This window comes from Passer domesticus, chromosome 4, assembly GCF_036417665.1.
Source record: "Passer domesticus isolate bPasDom1 chromosome 4, bPasDom1.hap1, whole genome shotgun sequence".
Lineage (NCBI taxonomy): Eukaryota > Metazoa > Chordata > Aves > Passeriformes > Passeridae > Passer > Passer domesticus.
The window spans coordinates 24670316-24683625 of NC_087477.1; the positions used below are offsets into that span (position 1 = coordinate 24670316).

Consider the following 13310-nt stretch of genomic DNA (forward strand, 5'->3'; position numbering starts at 1 on the left):
CAAGAATTGCTCCTGCTGGGTACAGGCCCTGCATGATGACAAGATGTTCTTAGGAAGCTGGGAAAAGCTTTTGCAGAAGAAAGAGCAATGAGAGCACACTGTATTACATTGAGAAAGGTGTGGAAAAATATTGTAATTTCTAAATATTTTTTAATACCCATGTGTTTCTAATCCATTTTGCATCAGTGGTTCAGGTACTTTGACATCTTACTGTTTTTCAGAGTTGATCCCTGGGAGAAGAAATACTATTTCCAAAAAGCCAGCAGATTTCAGGAGGTGTGCATGCAGCCTAAGGAAGCTGGGGAAGCTCCTGTTTCACTAGAAGTCACAGATAGGTTTGCCATAGAGTGAAACACACTTCTTGGGCAGTAAAATCTGAAACTGGAGCAAGATGAGAAGCCAGTGTTTTGGGGAGGCTTTCCCAGCTGTCAGCATAAGCATGCTGGCAAAACCTCACCAGCATTGTCATCAGGCTTATCTCTGTTAAAATCAGAATACAACTTGTGAATACCAGGGGCTGGAATAAAACTGATAATTGTGAGCCAGTCTGCTGCGTTTATATGTGGCTGAATTTTATAAATGGCCAGAATAATCTAATCTCTTCTCTGGCCACCAAAAACAAGGGGAAATCTGAAGGCCTGTGCATAATTTAATTATTAGAGCTCCAGCTGGGTGGTATAGCTAGTGCTCATCAACATGGTTGTATGGAGAGTAGCTTTAACAATGCAACAACCATAGTACAGGAGGAATAACTACATTTGGGCAAATGCAAGATGATAAGCTCAGTAGTATGAGAAGTTCGTCCTTCAGTCTGATGTGTGCAGAGTAAAAGATGGCCTATTTAAGCTTTTAAAATCCACAGATCTTGATCCTCTGGTTTGTATCATCTGTGCACTGTGGTAATTGACTTTTCTAGTCTGTCTGTATTACCAGTTCAGGCCTGGGAGAATTGTTGGTTTTCCAGGCAAGATCTCCTGGGTACTGATCTGGACACCTGGATAGCTCCTGCAGCTGTCTGACTGTGGAACAAGGGAGGCCGCAGGCTTGCCTATGCCCCCTTTAATTGCTAAGCAGGGAAGAAGCAGACAGGCTAATTTGTCAGCAGGCCTTATCTTTGTGAAAAGGGAGCAGCCCTGCTGTCTAAAGCTTCACTTTGCAGCATTGTGTAGCCCACTCTCTTTCTCTGCCCCCAGTGTGTAGTCTGTGTATGTGCAAACAGAGCTGCTCTTCACTGGAATCTATGGAGAAGACTTCCTGCTGGAGAAAGATATTTAAAACCTACAGCAAATGAACGCAATTACTTGGCTGGGTTTATTTTTTCGCTTGTTTGTTTTCTATTTTGCCTCTGTATTTTTCCTTGATATCCATGGTGATAAAGATGGGAAATGCTAGTACCACTGGAGTTCAGAGTGAGTTTTAGTGTCTCCTAGGCATCTATGCCTCATCTCATTTGTTAACAGTAGCAAGCCAGATGATAAACAAAATGAGGAAATTATTTTTACATTTGATTTGGTGTGGCCTGCATTTAAAAAAAATAATTTAAATATATTTAAAATATATTTAATTAATATTTAATAGTCTATCCAATAACAGGACCTGACAACTATTTGATCTCTAACATAAAGTTTGTGCCCATACAGCAGCCTTGCAAGACCAGAACCACACTTAGTGTTATTTTTGCTGAAAATTATCAAAGTCACGTGCTACAACATCAGTGTGGGAAGGGCAGGTATGGTAGACATGAAGCTAAATGAAAGGCTATTTAAAAATATCCTGCTACAGTAGTTTGCATTACTTATTATTTAGATACTGGTTTTAAATTATTATTTTACTGTTTTTAAACTATTATTGGAAAATCTACATTATTCCTACCATCTTAAGACCCCAAACAAGCCACTGAGGGTGCCTTGTAACCTGCCTGTGAAGCAGCAGGTTACACCCCAGCAATGACACTGCTGGCACTGCTCAGAAGAGACTAATGGATAATATTCCCTGGACAATCCATCTTCTATTGCCCTTGCTCTGAGTCTTGGTCCTGCCTTTCCTCTTGTAAAAATCTATGTCCAATGGGACTGTCACACTGCCCTCTCTCTCAGGAGAGCAGCTACCTAAAAAATAGGTAGGATGAACGAATCGGCTGACCTGAAAGATTGGAAGGTATTCATACAAATTCCCAGCGTATCAGCTTGGCTTCTTTGCCTGGAGGAAACCTCCATGACCATGAACATTTGTTGAAATTAAACCTTCTTCTTTCTCTCTTTACTTAAGCCTGAATCAGAAGACTAGGAATAATCTCACTGGGAGTTTCTGTGATCCAGCACTCTCCTTTGCTGTTGATTTTTCAGGGTTTAGGGAGCCTGGATAATGTAGCTGTGTAATATGCCCTTGTCTGCACTTTTAGGGTAGAGCAGAGGTAGGAGGTAGGATGTGTCAGGAACATGGCAAACTCCTGTGGGATGTGGCTGCATTGGTGCCAATGAAGGTACAGGTACCAGAGTTCCTGTAGTGCTCCCTTCAGGGACTGTGTGCATAAAAAATGCTTTTCAGCTCTGCAGAGGGCACAGAGTTATCTGCTGACAACCTGCACCCTGAGATCTGTGTTCTCCAGCCTGTTTCTGTGTCACCGCCCTTTTCTGCCCTGCTGTCTGAGGTGAGACCAACTCAGCTCCAACCAGCAGTCGAGCTTCCTCCTTCTTCCTCATCAATTGCTGAGATGAGATCTAGTCTGTGTTTCAACAGCAGTTATTTTGGGTGCAGAAGATCAAGTTTCTCCATATAGAACGGATGAGGCTTCCCAAAATTGCCTGTCATCCACTGTGTTCACATTTTCCATGGGTGAGGAGAAGTCATTTGATTTCTTTGTGACAAACAAGACTCAGTGAGGAAAACGGCAGCGTTATTTATTGGCTGGTAATGTTCTTCCTAATGCAAAGAGATGTGATGCTGCATATCCTCCTCAAGAGTAAATTGCCCTGTCAGCTGCCCCTTCTTAGTGTTTGATTCAGATCCTGCTGCTTAACTCAGTTTCTTAGGCTTCTCTTTCCTCTAGTTAATGTATAGCTGCAGTTTGCATCCTGTTTTGCGTCCATATGCCAACCACGGTTTGCCATTTATTCTGCCAAATTTATAGCTACACACTCAACCAACAATCTGTCTAGGTAGCCAGTAAGAATTATGTGCAAAATGTTATTTCCTAAATCTGGATGTGATTATCTCTCAAATGTGTATTTCCAAAATAGCAGCTTCCTTCTAAAGAGAGCTGGTAAGCAAGGAGGGAGAGCAGGGATTTGCTAAATGTATTTGTGCTTCTGTTCTTAATGAAGTCTTTTTCCTAGATATTTGTATCTGAACTATTAAGTCTCAGACACTTGTATCTGAACTATTGTGTCTATCAATTCATCCTATTTACTTGAAAAATTATACATTTACAAAAACATTTCCTTTGATTTGCTGATGGTTATACCTGTCAGGTATGAGTTATTACTTCATCTTTCATTTAAAACCTTTTCAAGTTTAAAAAAATGTAGTATGTAGAACACAAGGCGAAATTGCTGGGTCTGAGTGATGTTCTCTATTGGCACTTTTATTACTTGTTGTACAAGAGGTGGCAGCCCCAATACTAATTAAAAGAAGTGTTCGGACATGCAGGAGATATTCTGGCTTTCCAAGCCAGAGCCAAAATGGTTCATTGCTGCAGTGGAGAGGACAGTTCCTGCAGGGCTCCTGCCTGCATAGGTTTTGTGGGAAAACAGCCTTATCACCTCCAGGCTTGAGCAAGCTGCAGGGAATCTCTCCATGATTCAGTCGAGACGGAAGAGGCCTTGACCCCAGCCTGCTGATTTTTGGTTCCCCCACAAAATCAAATCAGCTTCTCAGCCAAACAACTTCCTCCCCAAGCCCAGTCCCCAACTCTTTAATTTCCCTTCACCAGGCCCACAGATGGGTTTTTCCTCCCACTCCACCACAGGGCCCCCACAGCCTGGGGTGCAGTGCCCGGGACATGTTTGCTTTCACACTGACTCACTTCTGCGCCCGTCCCACCTCAGACCACAGCGGCCCTGGGCTGAGAGTGAAGAAAACTGCTCCCAGCAGAAGCTGAAGCCATGTGAAATCTGACAGGTTTCTGATACGTGGCCAAGCCTGTGTCTGAGGTCAGGTTTATTGACAGGGTCACAACATGTAAACAGCACATGCTTTCCCTGCTCCAGACCTTCCGCAGAAAAGATGCCTTGTGTACAGATAACCACAGATATGCAGGGTGGGATTCTGGGTTGTGCAACGCCTGGCACCTCTCCAAATTATCTGTTTTGCACTGGCCTCTTCCAGGAGGAGCTCAGAAAGTGTGTCTTGTGAAAGGCTGGTCTCTGGGATCAGTAGCAAACTCTTTTGGACTCAGCTGCTTGTGCTGGGATCCTTGTGTGGCTGTGTACGGAAACATGACATGAGCTCAACGTGGTAAATGTGGAATGCAAAATCAAGGCTGCTGTGTGATAAGGATTCCCAGGATGCAGTCAGGACTCTGTCACGCTCATCCCAGTTATGCACAGAGGCAGCATATGGAGGAGCTGGCCCATCATCTCCCTGTCTACCTCTTCTCTGTCTGACTGTGCTGTGATCCACTCTGTTTCTCGCAGCAAAGGGTTCTCTGTGTTCTGCCAGCAGAGCTTCATGGAGATACAACGGGAGGGCTGTGACCTTGGGAGAACAGGCATCTTGTGACTTTCCAAGTTTCACAATGCAGAGTGAGAGGATGCTGTTCTTTCCATATCCATTCTGCATATTCAGAGTTTTCCATTAGGGTCCTTTCTCAATAGGAGGAGAAAATTTTGCAGTAGGATCAGAAACAGGGAACTGAGCAGGGGGAGAGAGGGAAACAACTTGTCACAAAGTTTTTCCAATACTTGTCTGAGAAGCAATCTTCTGTAAAGCTGTTTCCTACTATCAAATTCCCCTCAGCACTCAAACTGTGAGCCCTGAGCTGGCAATCTGAGGGTTGCTGTTTCATGAGCATATTTAAGCACACACACCTCACCTCACATGCTTTCCTTCATCCTGGAGCATTATTTCTGCAGATACCTGTTCAGGGTTCAGATTGAGCTCAGCTCCCATTGAGAAGAGAAAGTCTCATCCTCCTGTCTGTTCTCAAAAAATTGCTTTTTGAGGGTTACATATATTAAGAAATGGCACAGTTATGAAAACATTTTGCTTTTCATCTGTCTTTCACAGAAACCTGTCTTTACTAAGGCTGCTTTTCTTGGAGAGATTCTAGCTGCAAAACAGTATTTCATAGCACTCTTAATGCTGACAAAGAAAATAGCCTCTCTCTTCCAGCCTTAGTCTTTGCCATCTAGTCTTTGTTCATGTTCACCTCCACACTTGTTTTTTGATGAACAAAATTCAACAAAAGCAGCTGTCCTGAAAGCTGACTGATCACTACAGGTTACTGCAGGGAGGCTGGGATTTTCCAAGCCAGCCAGAGGTATTGCTGGGCATCACAGTGATGTCCCAGCTGAGGATCTTAGGTAGGTGTTGGAGGTTGCACAGGGAGGCACTGATACTTGTTCTTGACAACACAAAATGACAGCCTAACCACATGTTACCAACATAGCCCAGGATGGAAGGAATTGTGGTCAAAAGCTTTGTTCGACAGGACAGACAAGTAGAAAATGTCACCTACATGTAACAAATTACAGTCAGAGCCATGCTCTGCACAGACCCTGACAGCTCTTGAAAGCCAGAATCATATACCCTCCCACTTGTACAAATTCAAGCAAGCTGCTTCTGCTGCACCACCAGCAGACAAGAGTTCTCTCCAGAACTAAGGATTTTAATGTGGGAAGTGAAAATGGTGAAAGTTCCCTCCTTCCTGCCCTGATTGTTCCTTATCTTTGAGACAAAAAGAAGCACAAATCCTACCAAGGCAAAGGATTTCTCAGCTAGATGAAATGATTTACAGAAGGAATAACCACATAATGATAGGCATAAGACAAGTGCTAAATTTACTACAGTTCTGTACAGGCTAATCTTGCATAAAATGAAGGCATTTAGTAATAGCCATCACTTCTCATCCTGCTTCTGGATTACTGCAAAACATCCCTGCTGCTCCTCAGCTTTTGCAAAATCTACCATATAGTGGATTGTATAATATGTTTGGCAACATACTCAAAAACACTGTCATCTCTCAGCAAACTGCATATACCAGCTGTTTGCCAGAAACAGCTCCCTGAGGGTCACACAGAGACTCTGCTGGGAGACAAGAGTTCCAGGTTCTTGCAAAACATTTGCCTTGAGGTGCCACAGTAATAATTGACCTCTACAGGGATGTCTGTAATAAATTGCAGGAAGGCTCTGTTTCTAATGGCTCGATCAGCACAACTGATAACTGCTACTGAACTTGGTGAAACAGGTTGTTTACATAATATGTGTTTTCCTGATGGTCTGATACACAGTAATACACCATTATGCAGATTGCAAGTGTTGGTTTTGGCCAGACAGCAGCAGTTCTAGAGGATCTTTGAGCATAATGTTGTTTTTCAGTTCTATGTCTCTTGATGAAAGGCTTGTAGGAAAAGTGGGTTTTTCAGGCTTAAAATTTAATCCAGGGTGTGGACAGGAGAACAGGACACAGCACACCCAGTCCCACATCCCGTGGTGTGAGCCACCAGCTTCACTCTGTCTCCGTTTTTGCTCTGTCAGATTGAAGCAGCTTTCTGCTGATGGTCAGGTGTTTGGGATCAAATGTACTTGGCTACCTAAGGGCCTGGCTTGGGGTTCCCTGGAGTCAACAGCAGTGGCCTTTTGAAGCCACCCTAGTAACTAAGTATTGGCTACCACCTGATACTCAAACCAACACTTCCAAAGAGCACCCACATCCAGCTGGAGCCCTGTACCTGCATTCAAGACCTTCAGCAAACTGGTTTTCAGCAGCACTGAGCTGCAGATACAATGGGAGGTGGTAGATCTGCCTAAATCTGCATAACATCTTGATGCTGAAATCCTAGCTGCTGAAGGCTTTTTTGGTTGAAAAGTGTTTCCTAAGTTAAGATTTGACAATGGTCATACAGGTTCAAAAATAAAAGCTAGGATAGTCCTCGCTCAGGTGGATCCTTGCAGTCAGAACTACTAATGATATACTATGTTTTTATCCAGTTCTCCCACTGGGATATTAGAACACTCTCTTAAGTACACTAAGTTGAACTTCCAGCTGTTGCTGATCTCAACTCAAAAGTATAATCAGCTAAGTCTGTGTGATGATGTAACAGAGAGGTGCTGAGCTAGCATGGGTATGTTACTCCTGATGTCTTTAAACATGCCCCAGAAGTGTCAGCAAGCACTGGATAACTGGAAACAGGAGCTGCTACAAACAGGTCTCTCTTGTCTGCTTGGCTAAGGATACAGCAACCATCAGTGGGGTGTGACAAATGAGAAGCAAGATAACCACCTTGAAACAGTTACAAATATTCTGCTTTCTGAGAGGGCTCTTTGTTTTCCTGTGTTTGAATGATTCCTTGTTGTTTTTTTTAAAGAAACACCACACAGAAGAGTGTCTGAGAGTCCTCCAGCACATCCCAGCTGATGCAGAATCAGTCAAAAGTTATGGACATCCAAGGGAGGCCACAACAGATTTGTCACCCATCAGCAGGGCTGATGCACTGCTCCATAGCAGGCATGGAATTTCATACCATGATGTCCTTTGTTTCCCAATGCCAATCATGGTACTCCTCATGCTGGTGCTATATCTGTGCCTTTTTTCCTTCCTTTTTTTTTTTTTTTTATTGAAAAAATATCTGAAAAAGGTTCTGAAATGGATTTGGTGCATGAGACAGCTGTAGCAGATGACTTGACCAAACCACCTGATAAAGGGTCGAGAAGGAATAGAAATGAACAGAAAAGGAGGAAGAATTCCTCATAATTCCTTATCAAGATGCACCAATCTTCTTTAATTGGACCACTGGCTCTTGTACACCTTTACAAACAAGTTGCTGGATGCAGAATGCCTACTGAGACAACTAGTACTACTAATTTATTTTTTTTTAATCCAGGCAGACCAAAAAATGCAAAAGGTCATATTCTGTAACACCTTTGCAATTCCTGTAGCACCATGCATGCCCTGGAGAGCAAGTCTACAATTCTGTGGAAACATTAACACCTCTTTGGTGAACTTTATGTTCAGATTTATTTCTTCCAGCACACATTAGATATTCCTACCCCCTACAGAACAGGGTACAGAAGATTTCTGGAAAGCTGGGCTTTCTACAAAAGTACAACCAGCATGCCCTGAAGCCCTCCCACACAATACCAAACACTGTGCATTCAACAGAGCTGCTGGTTAATGATCTCGCTCATAAGTAATGTTTTAACCTTAGAATGGTTTTTGTTTGCTTCAAAAGCCACAAAGCCAAAAAGGAAGTGTAGGAGAACGTGGGCAGGACAGTGGCCAGGAGCCTCATGACCTCATCTTTTTCCACCACATGGGGATTGGTAGCTGTGCTTGGGACAGGGTTTAAATTCCCGGAGCTCAGAGATGTCAGGCAGCAGGGGACGAGGGGAGAAAGCCAGAGCTGCTGGAAGCCAACTCTCTGGAGCTGCTGCTGGGATCACCAAGAGTGCTCTTATTGTGGCTGACTACTTTCACACCAGAAAAGGTAATTTTTTTCTTTTTTACCTGATGTCCCAATCCATCTGCAGCTTTAGCCTAGGAAGCACTGAGCAGATCTTTGAAAACTGCTTCACTGGGCAGAGATGTTTGATATTTCTCTGTGGAAAAAGGTGTGCTTTTATAGGAGAAAGGTTGCTTTAGCAATGCCAGGTTTACACATAATCCCAGTTTTAAATTTGTGTACTGATAGATGTTGGGAGAAGGTTACTAAAACCCTGCCACTGAATCACGCACTAGAAACTCAGAGCTGGTGCTTGAACACAGAAAGCTTTCTTCCTCATGTAATCACTGCCTGGCAGTGTTCTCATTTCTCCTGGCAGGCTCAGTTTGTGCTGCACAATCCTGAGTGGATGGGACAGTGAATGGGACACACTTCTCTGTGAAAACTGAAATTGTAATACCTCTGTTAGAGTGTCCTGTCTCAGGGGCAGCCTTACTAATGCATTTTAAATGGCCCAAGCAGCTTTCTTCCTGCTGTGACTTACCAAAGTTTTGAATGACTCTTGTTCATCAGTAAATTGGTTTAAATTCTCAGGGATGTTCCTTATTCTGGGAGCTGGTCAGTGAGCACTGAAGTTTACTGTAGCTATCCTAATTTCAGCAGGAATATCTTATTTATTAAATTGCTAAAGCTGCAATGTGAGCAGCTATGGGAGCAACTACTTCACCTAATCCCTTGTTTGGAAACACAGGTTATTTTGTTCTAACTTCTGGATGGGGAAATGTAGGTCTATCAATAAAAGCAGTTTATGTTCATATAAACAGACTTTACTCAGCAAATCAAGTTAATAACCCTAAAAACTAGTTTCAAAATAGCTGACAAGGCAATACAAATTGCTTGCCTTAACCTGCCTCTTTTTCAAAACAATTGTGTTAAGTGAATGAAGATAAACCAAATCTGATATTTATAACAGTTTTTCAGAGAGCTTTGCATTTGCCTATGGAAGTCAGTAGACAACAGGAGTCAGTTCACCTTTTCACTGTGGTTTTTCTCACCGCTGCTCAGCTCTTCTTAGCATTCACTTTCAACTTCCTTGTACCTTTTTGAGCTGCTAAATCATGACAAGGTGGGTGGGAGGTGGTGATGGAGGATAGAAGAAATAAAATTAGCAAGTTGAATCCATAGCAGGGACCTGGTCTTGGCATATTGAAGTACACCGGGAAAAAGGAAAACCTATAACACTTTTATGGTATTTTACTTTATTGACTTACTGTTCCAAAATATTTTCTAGGTGAAATATCACAATGAAGGTGGCAGTTCTGTGTTTATGCCTTATCAGCATCACAGCTGCATGGCCAGTGAGTAAATCACAAACACTATCCCCAGCACTTGCATTATTTCCTTTGCACATCAGCGAGAAACACTGAAAAATGTTTTTTCTCTCTTCTCCCTTCAAGGTGATTCAATCCAAGAAGCATGCCATTTCTGCCAGCTCCAAAGAAAAATATGTACGGTCATTTTGTCTTTCTGTTAATTTTCTTTGATAAGTGCTTTTAATTTTTGTTTGTTTTGTTTGTTTGTTTTCCTCCAGAACACGTTTTCTGGTACTTGTTCTATGATTGTAGATGCTTGCAGAACATGTCCTTACCTGGCTGTTATGAGCTAGTTTCAAAGCAGAGAGCCACTGATGTCCACAGACTTTTTCCTGTGTCACGTGTCTTGGTTGTGGACTTTCATTAGTTCTATCTCCAGACCAGCACTGGAAATCTTTTTTCTTAAAGAAAAATGTGTTAGCTCTTAATTAAAAAGAGAAAGGGACAACAGTATGGCAATATTACTATAACCCATATTCATTAGTGTGGATTTGATGACAATATTTGGTGTTGGAGGAGCACCTTAATCCAATATCCTTTTTTTTTTTTAATGATGTAAGTGAACTGCATTTAGTCTTGTCATATAGCTCCTCAGTTCATTCCCTATTGCTAGCTGTTACCCTTGTAAAATGGCTCTAAGAACCAGCTGCTGCATTTAGTTTAGAATCTTCATGAGGTGGGAGATAAATCACCCTCCAGAAAGGCCCTAAGTATTAGCAGGAGCAATGATTGTTAGATATAATTCCAAATTCCACTCAATAAAAACAAGACTGGAGAAACTGACCTGAATTTCCCCAGGCTCTGCCAGGGAGAGAGGCACATCTATCTATCTTGTGGGTACACTGTTCATCTGGGATGATGGCTTGTTCTGAGTCCTCTTCCTACTGCAATGAACAGCTGAGGACACGTCCCACACAGAAGGACTGTGTACTGCAGATTCCACATCTGCCTGAAAGCACAGGTTGGGATGCAGCAGTTTTGCCTGCTCCTTTGAGGATTAACCCCCCCCCCTTTTATTTTCTCTTGAAGGACGCCAGGGGCCATTACTTGCACAGATATCACAATGACCATGTGAATTCCCAGTCTCAGGAGAGTCAGCAGCACCCAGAGAGTGACCTGGCATCATCTCAGCAGGTACAGATACCTAACTGGAAGAGAAAGCAGAGCATCTTTCCATGCCAAGATTTGCAAGTTATGATTAAGTGCTTAAAGAATAGTCACCATGTTGATCAGCTCTACTATATGTGCCTTTGTGTACTAACATTGAGCTCTGTGTTCCTTTCAGACCCTTTACTCTTCAGAAGAAAGTGTGGATGTCCCAGAACAACCAGTAAGTGTTTTGAAGGACAGCATGTCCATTGAGTGCTGCGGGGCAGCCAGTGTGGTACAGCTCTCGTTTTCCTCACTCAAGTGTGGCTCTTGCAGTAACATCTCCCCCGAAATAAAACAAAGCTCCAGGCAGGGGGAGGTGAACTCAGTGCAGTGCCTGCACATAGCTCCTTAACAGTGTCTGTGCCCTGGGCCAATGGGACAGGTACCAGTCTGCACCTCTCTCATCCGTGTTCAGTTGCCTGATGTGTGATAAATGTTTTCCAGCACTTTCCTGATGTGTCAAGCAAGAGCCATGAAGATGTGGATGATGATGATGATGATGATGACAATGATTCCAATGACACGGATGAATCCGAAGAGGTTGTCACGAGTTTTCCCACAGACATTCCAGTAACTGAGCCATTCCCCACTTTCCCGTTCACCCGGGGAGACAATGCTGGCAGAGGTGACAGTGTGGCCTACAGGATGAGGGCAAAAGCTGCACTGTTGAAGGCTATCAAACTCCACAAAGCTTCCAAAAAGGTGAATAGCACTGACCAGTGGTGCTCATGTTCTTGGAAATGGGGAGTGAACTTGAAAGTGGACATGGCATTTTATGGGAGTTGGTTTTGAAAACTGTATAGGGAAAGTAGGCATAAGTGAAGGAATGCATTTCCTTTCTCTGGATACCACAGATCAGGGCTCTCGATGCACTGGGGCAGGAGTGCAGCCTGCTGCTGCAAGCTGTGCAAAACTGCAGGTTGCACTGTCATGATATACTTGCACACACGAAATCTGAGGCCAGGAGCAAATTAGAATTTCCATAAAGTGAAAGGTTCATGTAACTCCATAAAACACCAGAGTATCTCCAGGCAGAGGTTCATCATGCAGGCTTTGAGCATCCCTGCAGTCCAAGCAGCCTGCGTTAGTGCAGTACTTGATGGAGCAGCTCCTCGGGAGTGACAATGCCTCTTATTCTGCTCTCTAACACAGCTCATCTACGATGCCACCGAGGAAGATGAGAGCGACATGGATGCAGACAGCCAGCGCTCTGTCTCCCGGGAGGATTCTGCTTCCCGCAGGTCCCTGAGGAAGCATGTCAGCAGTGTGGTATGGTCTGACCAGAGCCACGGGCGGGACAGCAGCGAGCCGGACAGCGACCCGCGGGACCACAGCTTGGAGAACGACAGCAGGCCCAAATCCGACAGCCACGAGGCAGGAGGCGACAGTAGCAAGTCTGGTGTCAGAGGGGACAGCCTCTCCAGTGTGGAAAGCAGGGAGAGAAGGGACATCCACTCGAGTGTGGAAAGCAAGGAGAGCAGGGACAGCCACTCGAGTGTGGAAAGCAAGGAGAGCAGGGACAGCCACTCGAGTGTGGAAAGCAGGAAGAGAAGGGACAGCCACTCGAGTGTGGAAAGCAGGGAGAGCAGGGACAGCCTCTCCAGTGTGGAAAGCAGGGAGAGCAGGGACAGCCACTCCAGTGTGGAAAGCAGGGAGAGAAGGGACAGCCACTCCAGTGTGGAAAGCAGGGAGAAAAGGGACAGCCACTCGAGTGTGGAAAGCAGGGAGAAAAGGGACAGCCACTCGAGTGTGGAGAGCAGGGAGAAAAGGGACAGCCACTCGAGTGTGGAAAGCAGGGAGAGCAGGGACAGCCACTCGAGTGTGGAAAGCAGGGAGAGCAGGGACAGCCACTCGAGTGTGGAAAGCAGGGAGAGCAGGGACAGCCTCTCCAGTGTGGAAAGCAGGGAGAGCAGGGACAGCCACTCCAGTGTGGAAAGCAGGGAGAAAAGGGACAGCCACTCCAGTGTGGAGAGCAGGGAGAAAAGGGACAGCCACTCGAGTGTGGAAAGCAGGGAGAGCCGGGACCACGTATCAGCTCAGCTCTCTGACGATATCAGCAGCCAAACGCTGGAAAGTGCCGAGGATTCTCAAGATCGTCACAGCATTGAAAGTAACGAAGTCACCCTTTAGAGGGAGATAAAAATAATGTTTCCCTTCTTTTCCAATCCCTGCCTAAGGGGAGCAG

The 13310-nt window shown here is 44.3% G+C and overlaps 1 protein-coding gene across 1 annotated transcript; it reads left to right on the top strand.

Moving 5' to 3' along the window:
• Positions 1 to 1551: 1551 nt before the first annotated feature.
• SPP1 (secreted phosphoprotein 1) lies at positions 1552 to 13255 on the top strand. The gene is made up of 7 exons (XM_064416612.1): positions 1552 to 8645; positions 9892 to 9958; positions 10058 to 10108; positions 11003 to 11107; positions 11259 to 11303; positions 11570 to 11827; positions 12278 to 13255. Exons 2-7 carry the CDS (start codon positions 9905 to 9907, stop codon positions 13253 to 13255), a joined length of 1491 nt encoding a protein of 496 aa, XP_064272682.1. The 5' UTR covers positions 1552 to 8645; positions 9892 to 9904.
• The last annotated feature ends 55 nt before the right edge of the window (positions 13256 to 13310 follow it).

Bases quoted from the DNA above. Each gene is read 5' to 3' on its own strand.
- SPP1 (XM_064416612.1), top strand. From the start codon at position 9,905: ATGAAGGTGGCAGTTCTGTGTTTATGCCTTATCAGCATCACAGCTGCA. The intron at 9,959-10,057 runs GTGAGTAAATCA...TCTCCCTTCAAG, and splicing joins GCATCACAGCTGCATGGCCA to GTGATTCAATCCAAGAAGCA. The intron at 11,108-11,258 runs GTACAGATACCT...TGTTCCTTTCAG, and splicing joins ACCTGGCATCATCTCAGCAG to ACCCTTTACTCTTCAGAAGA.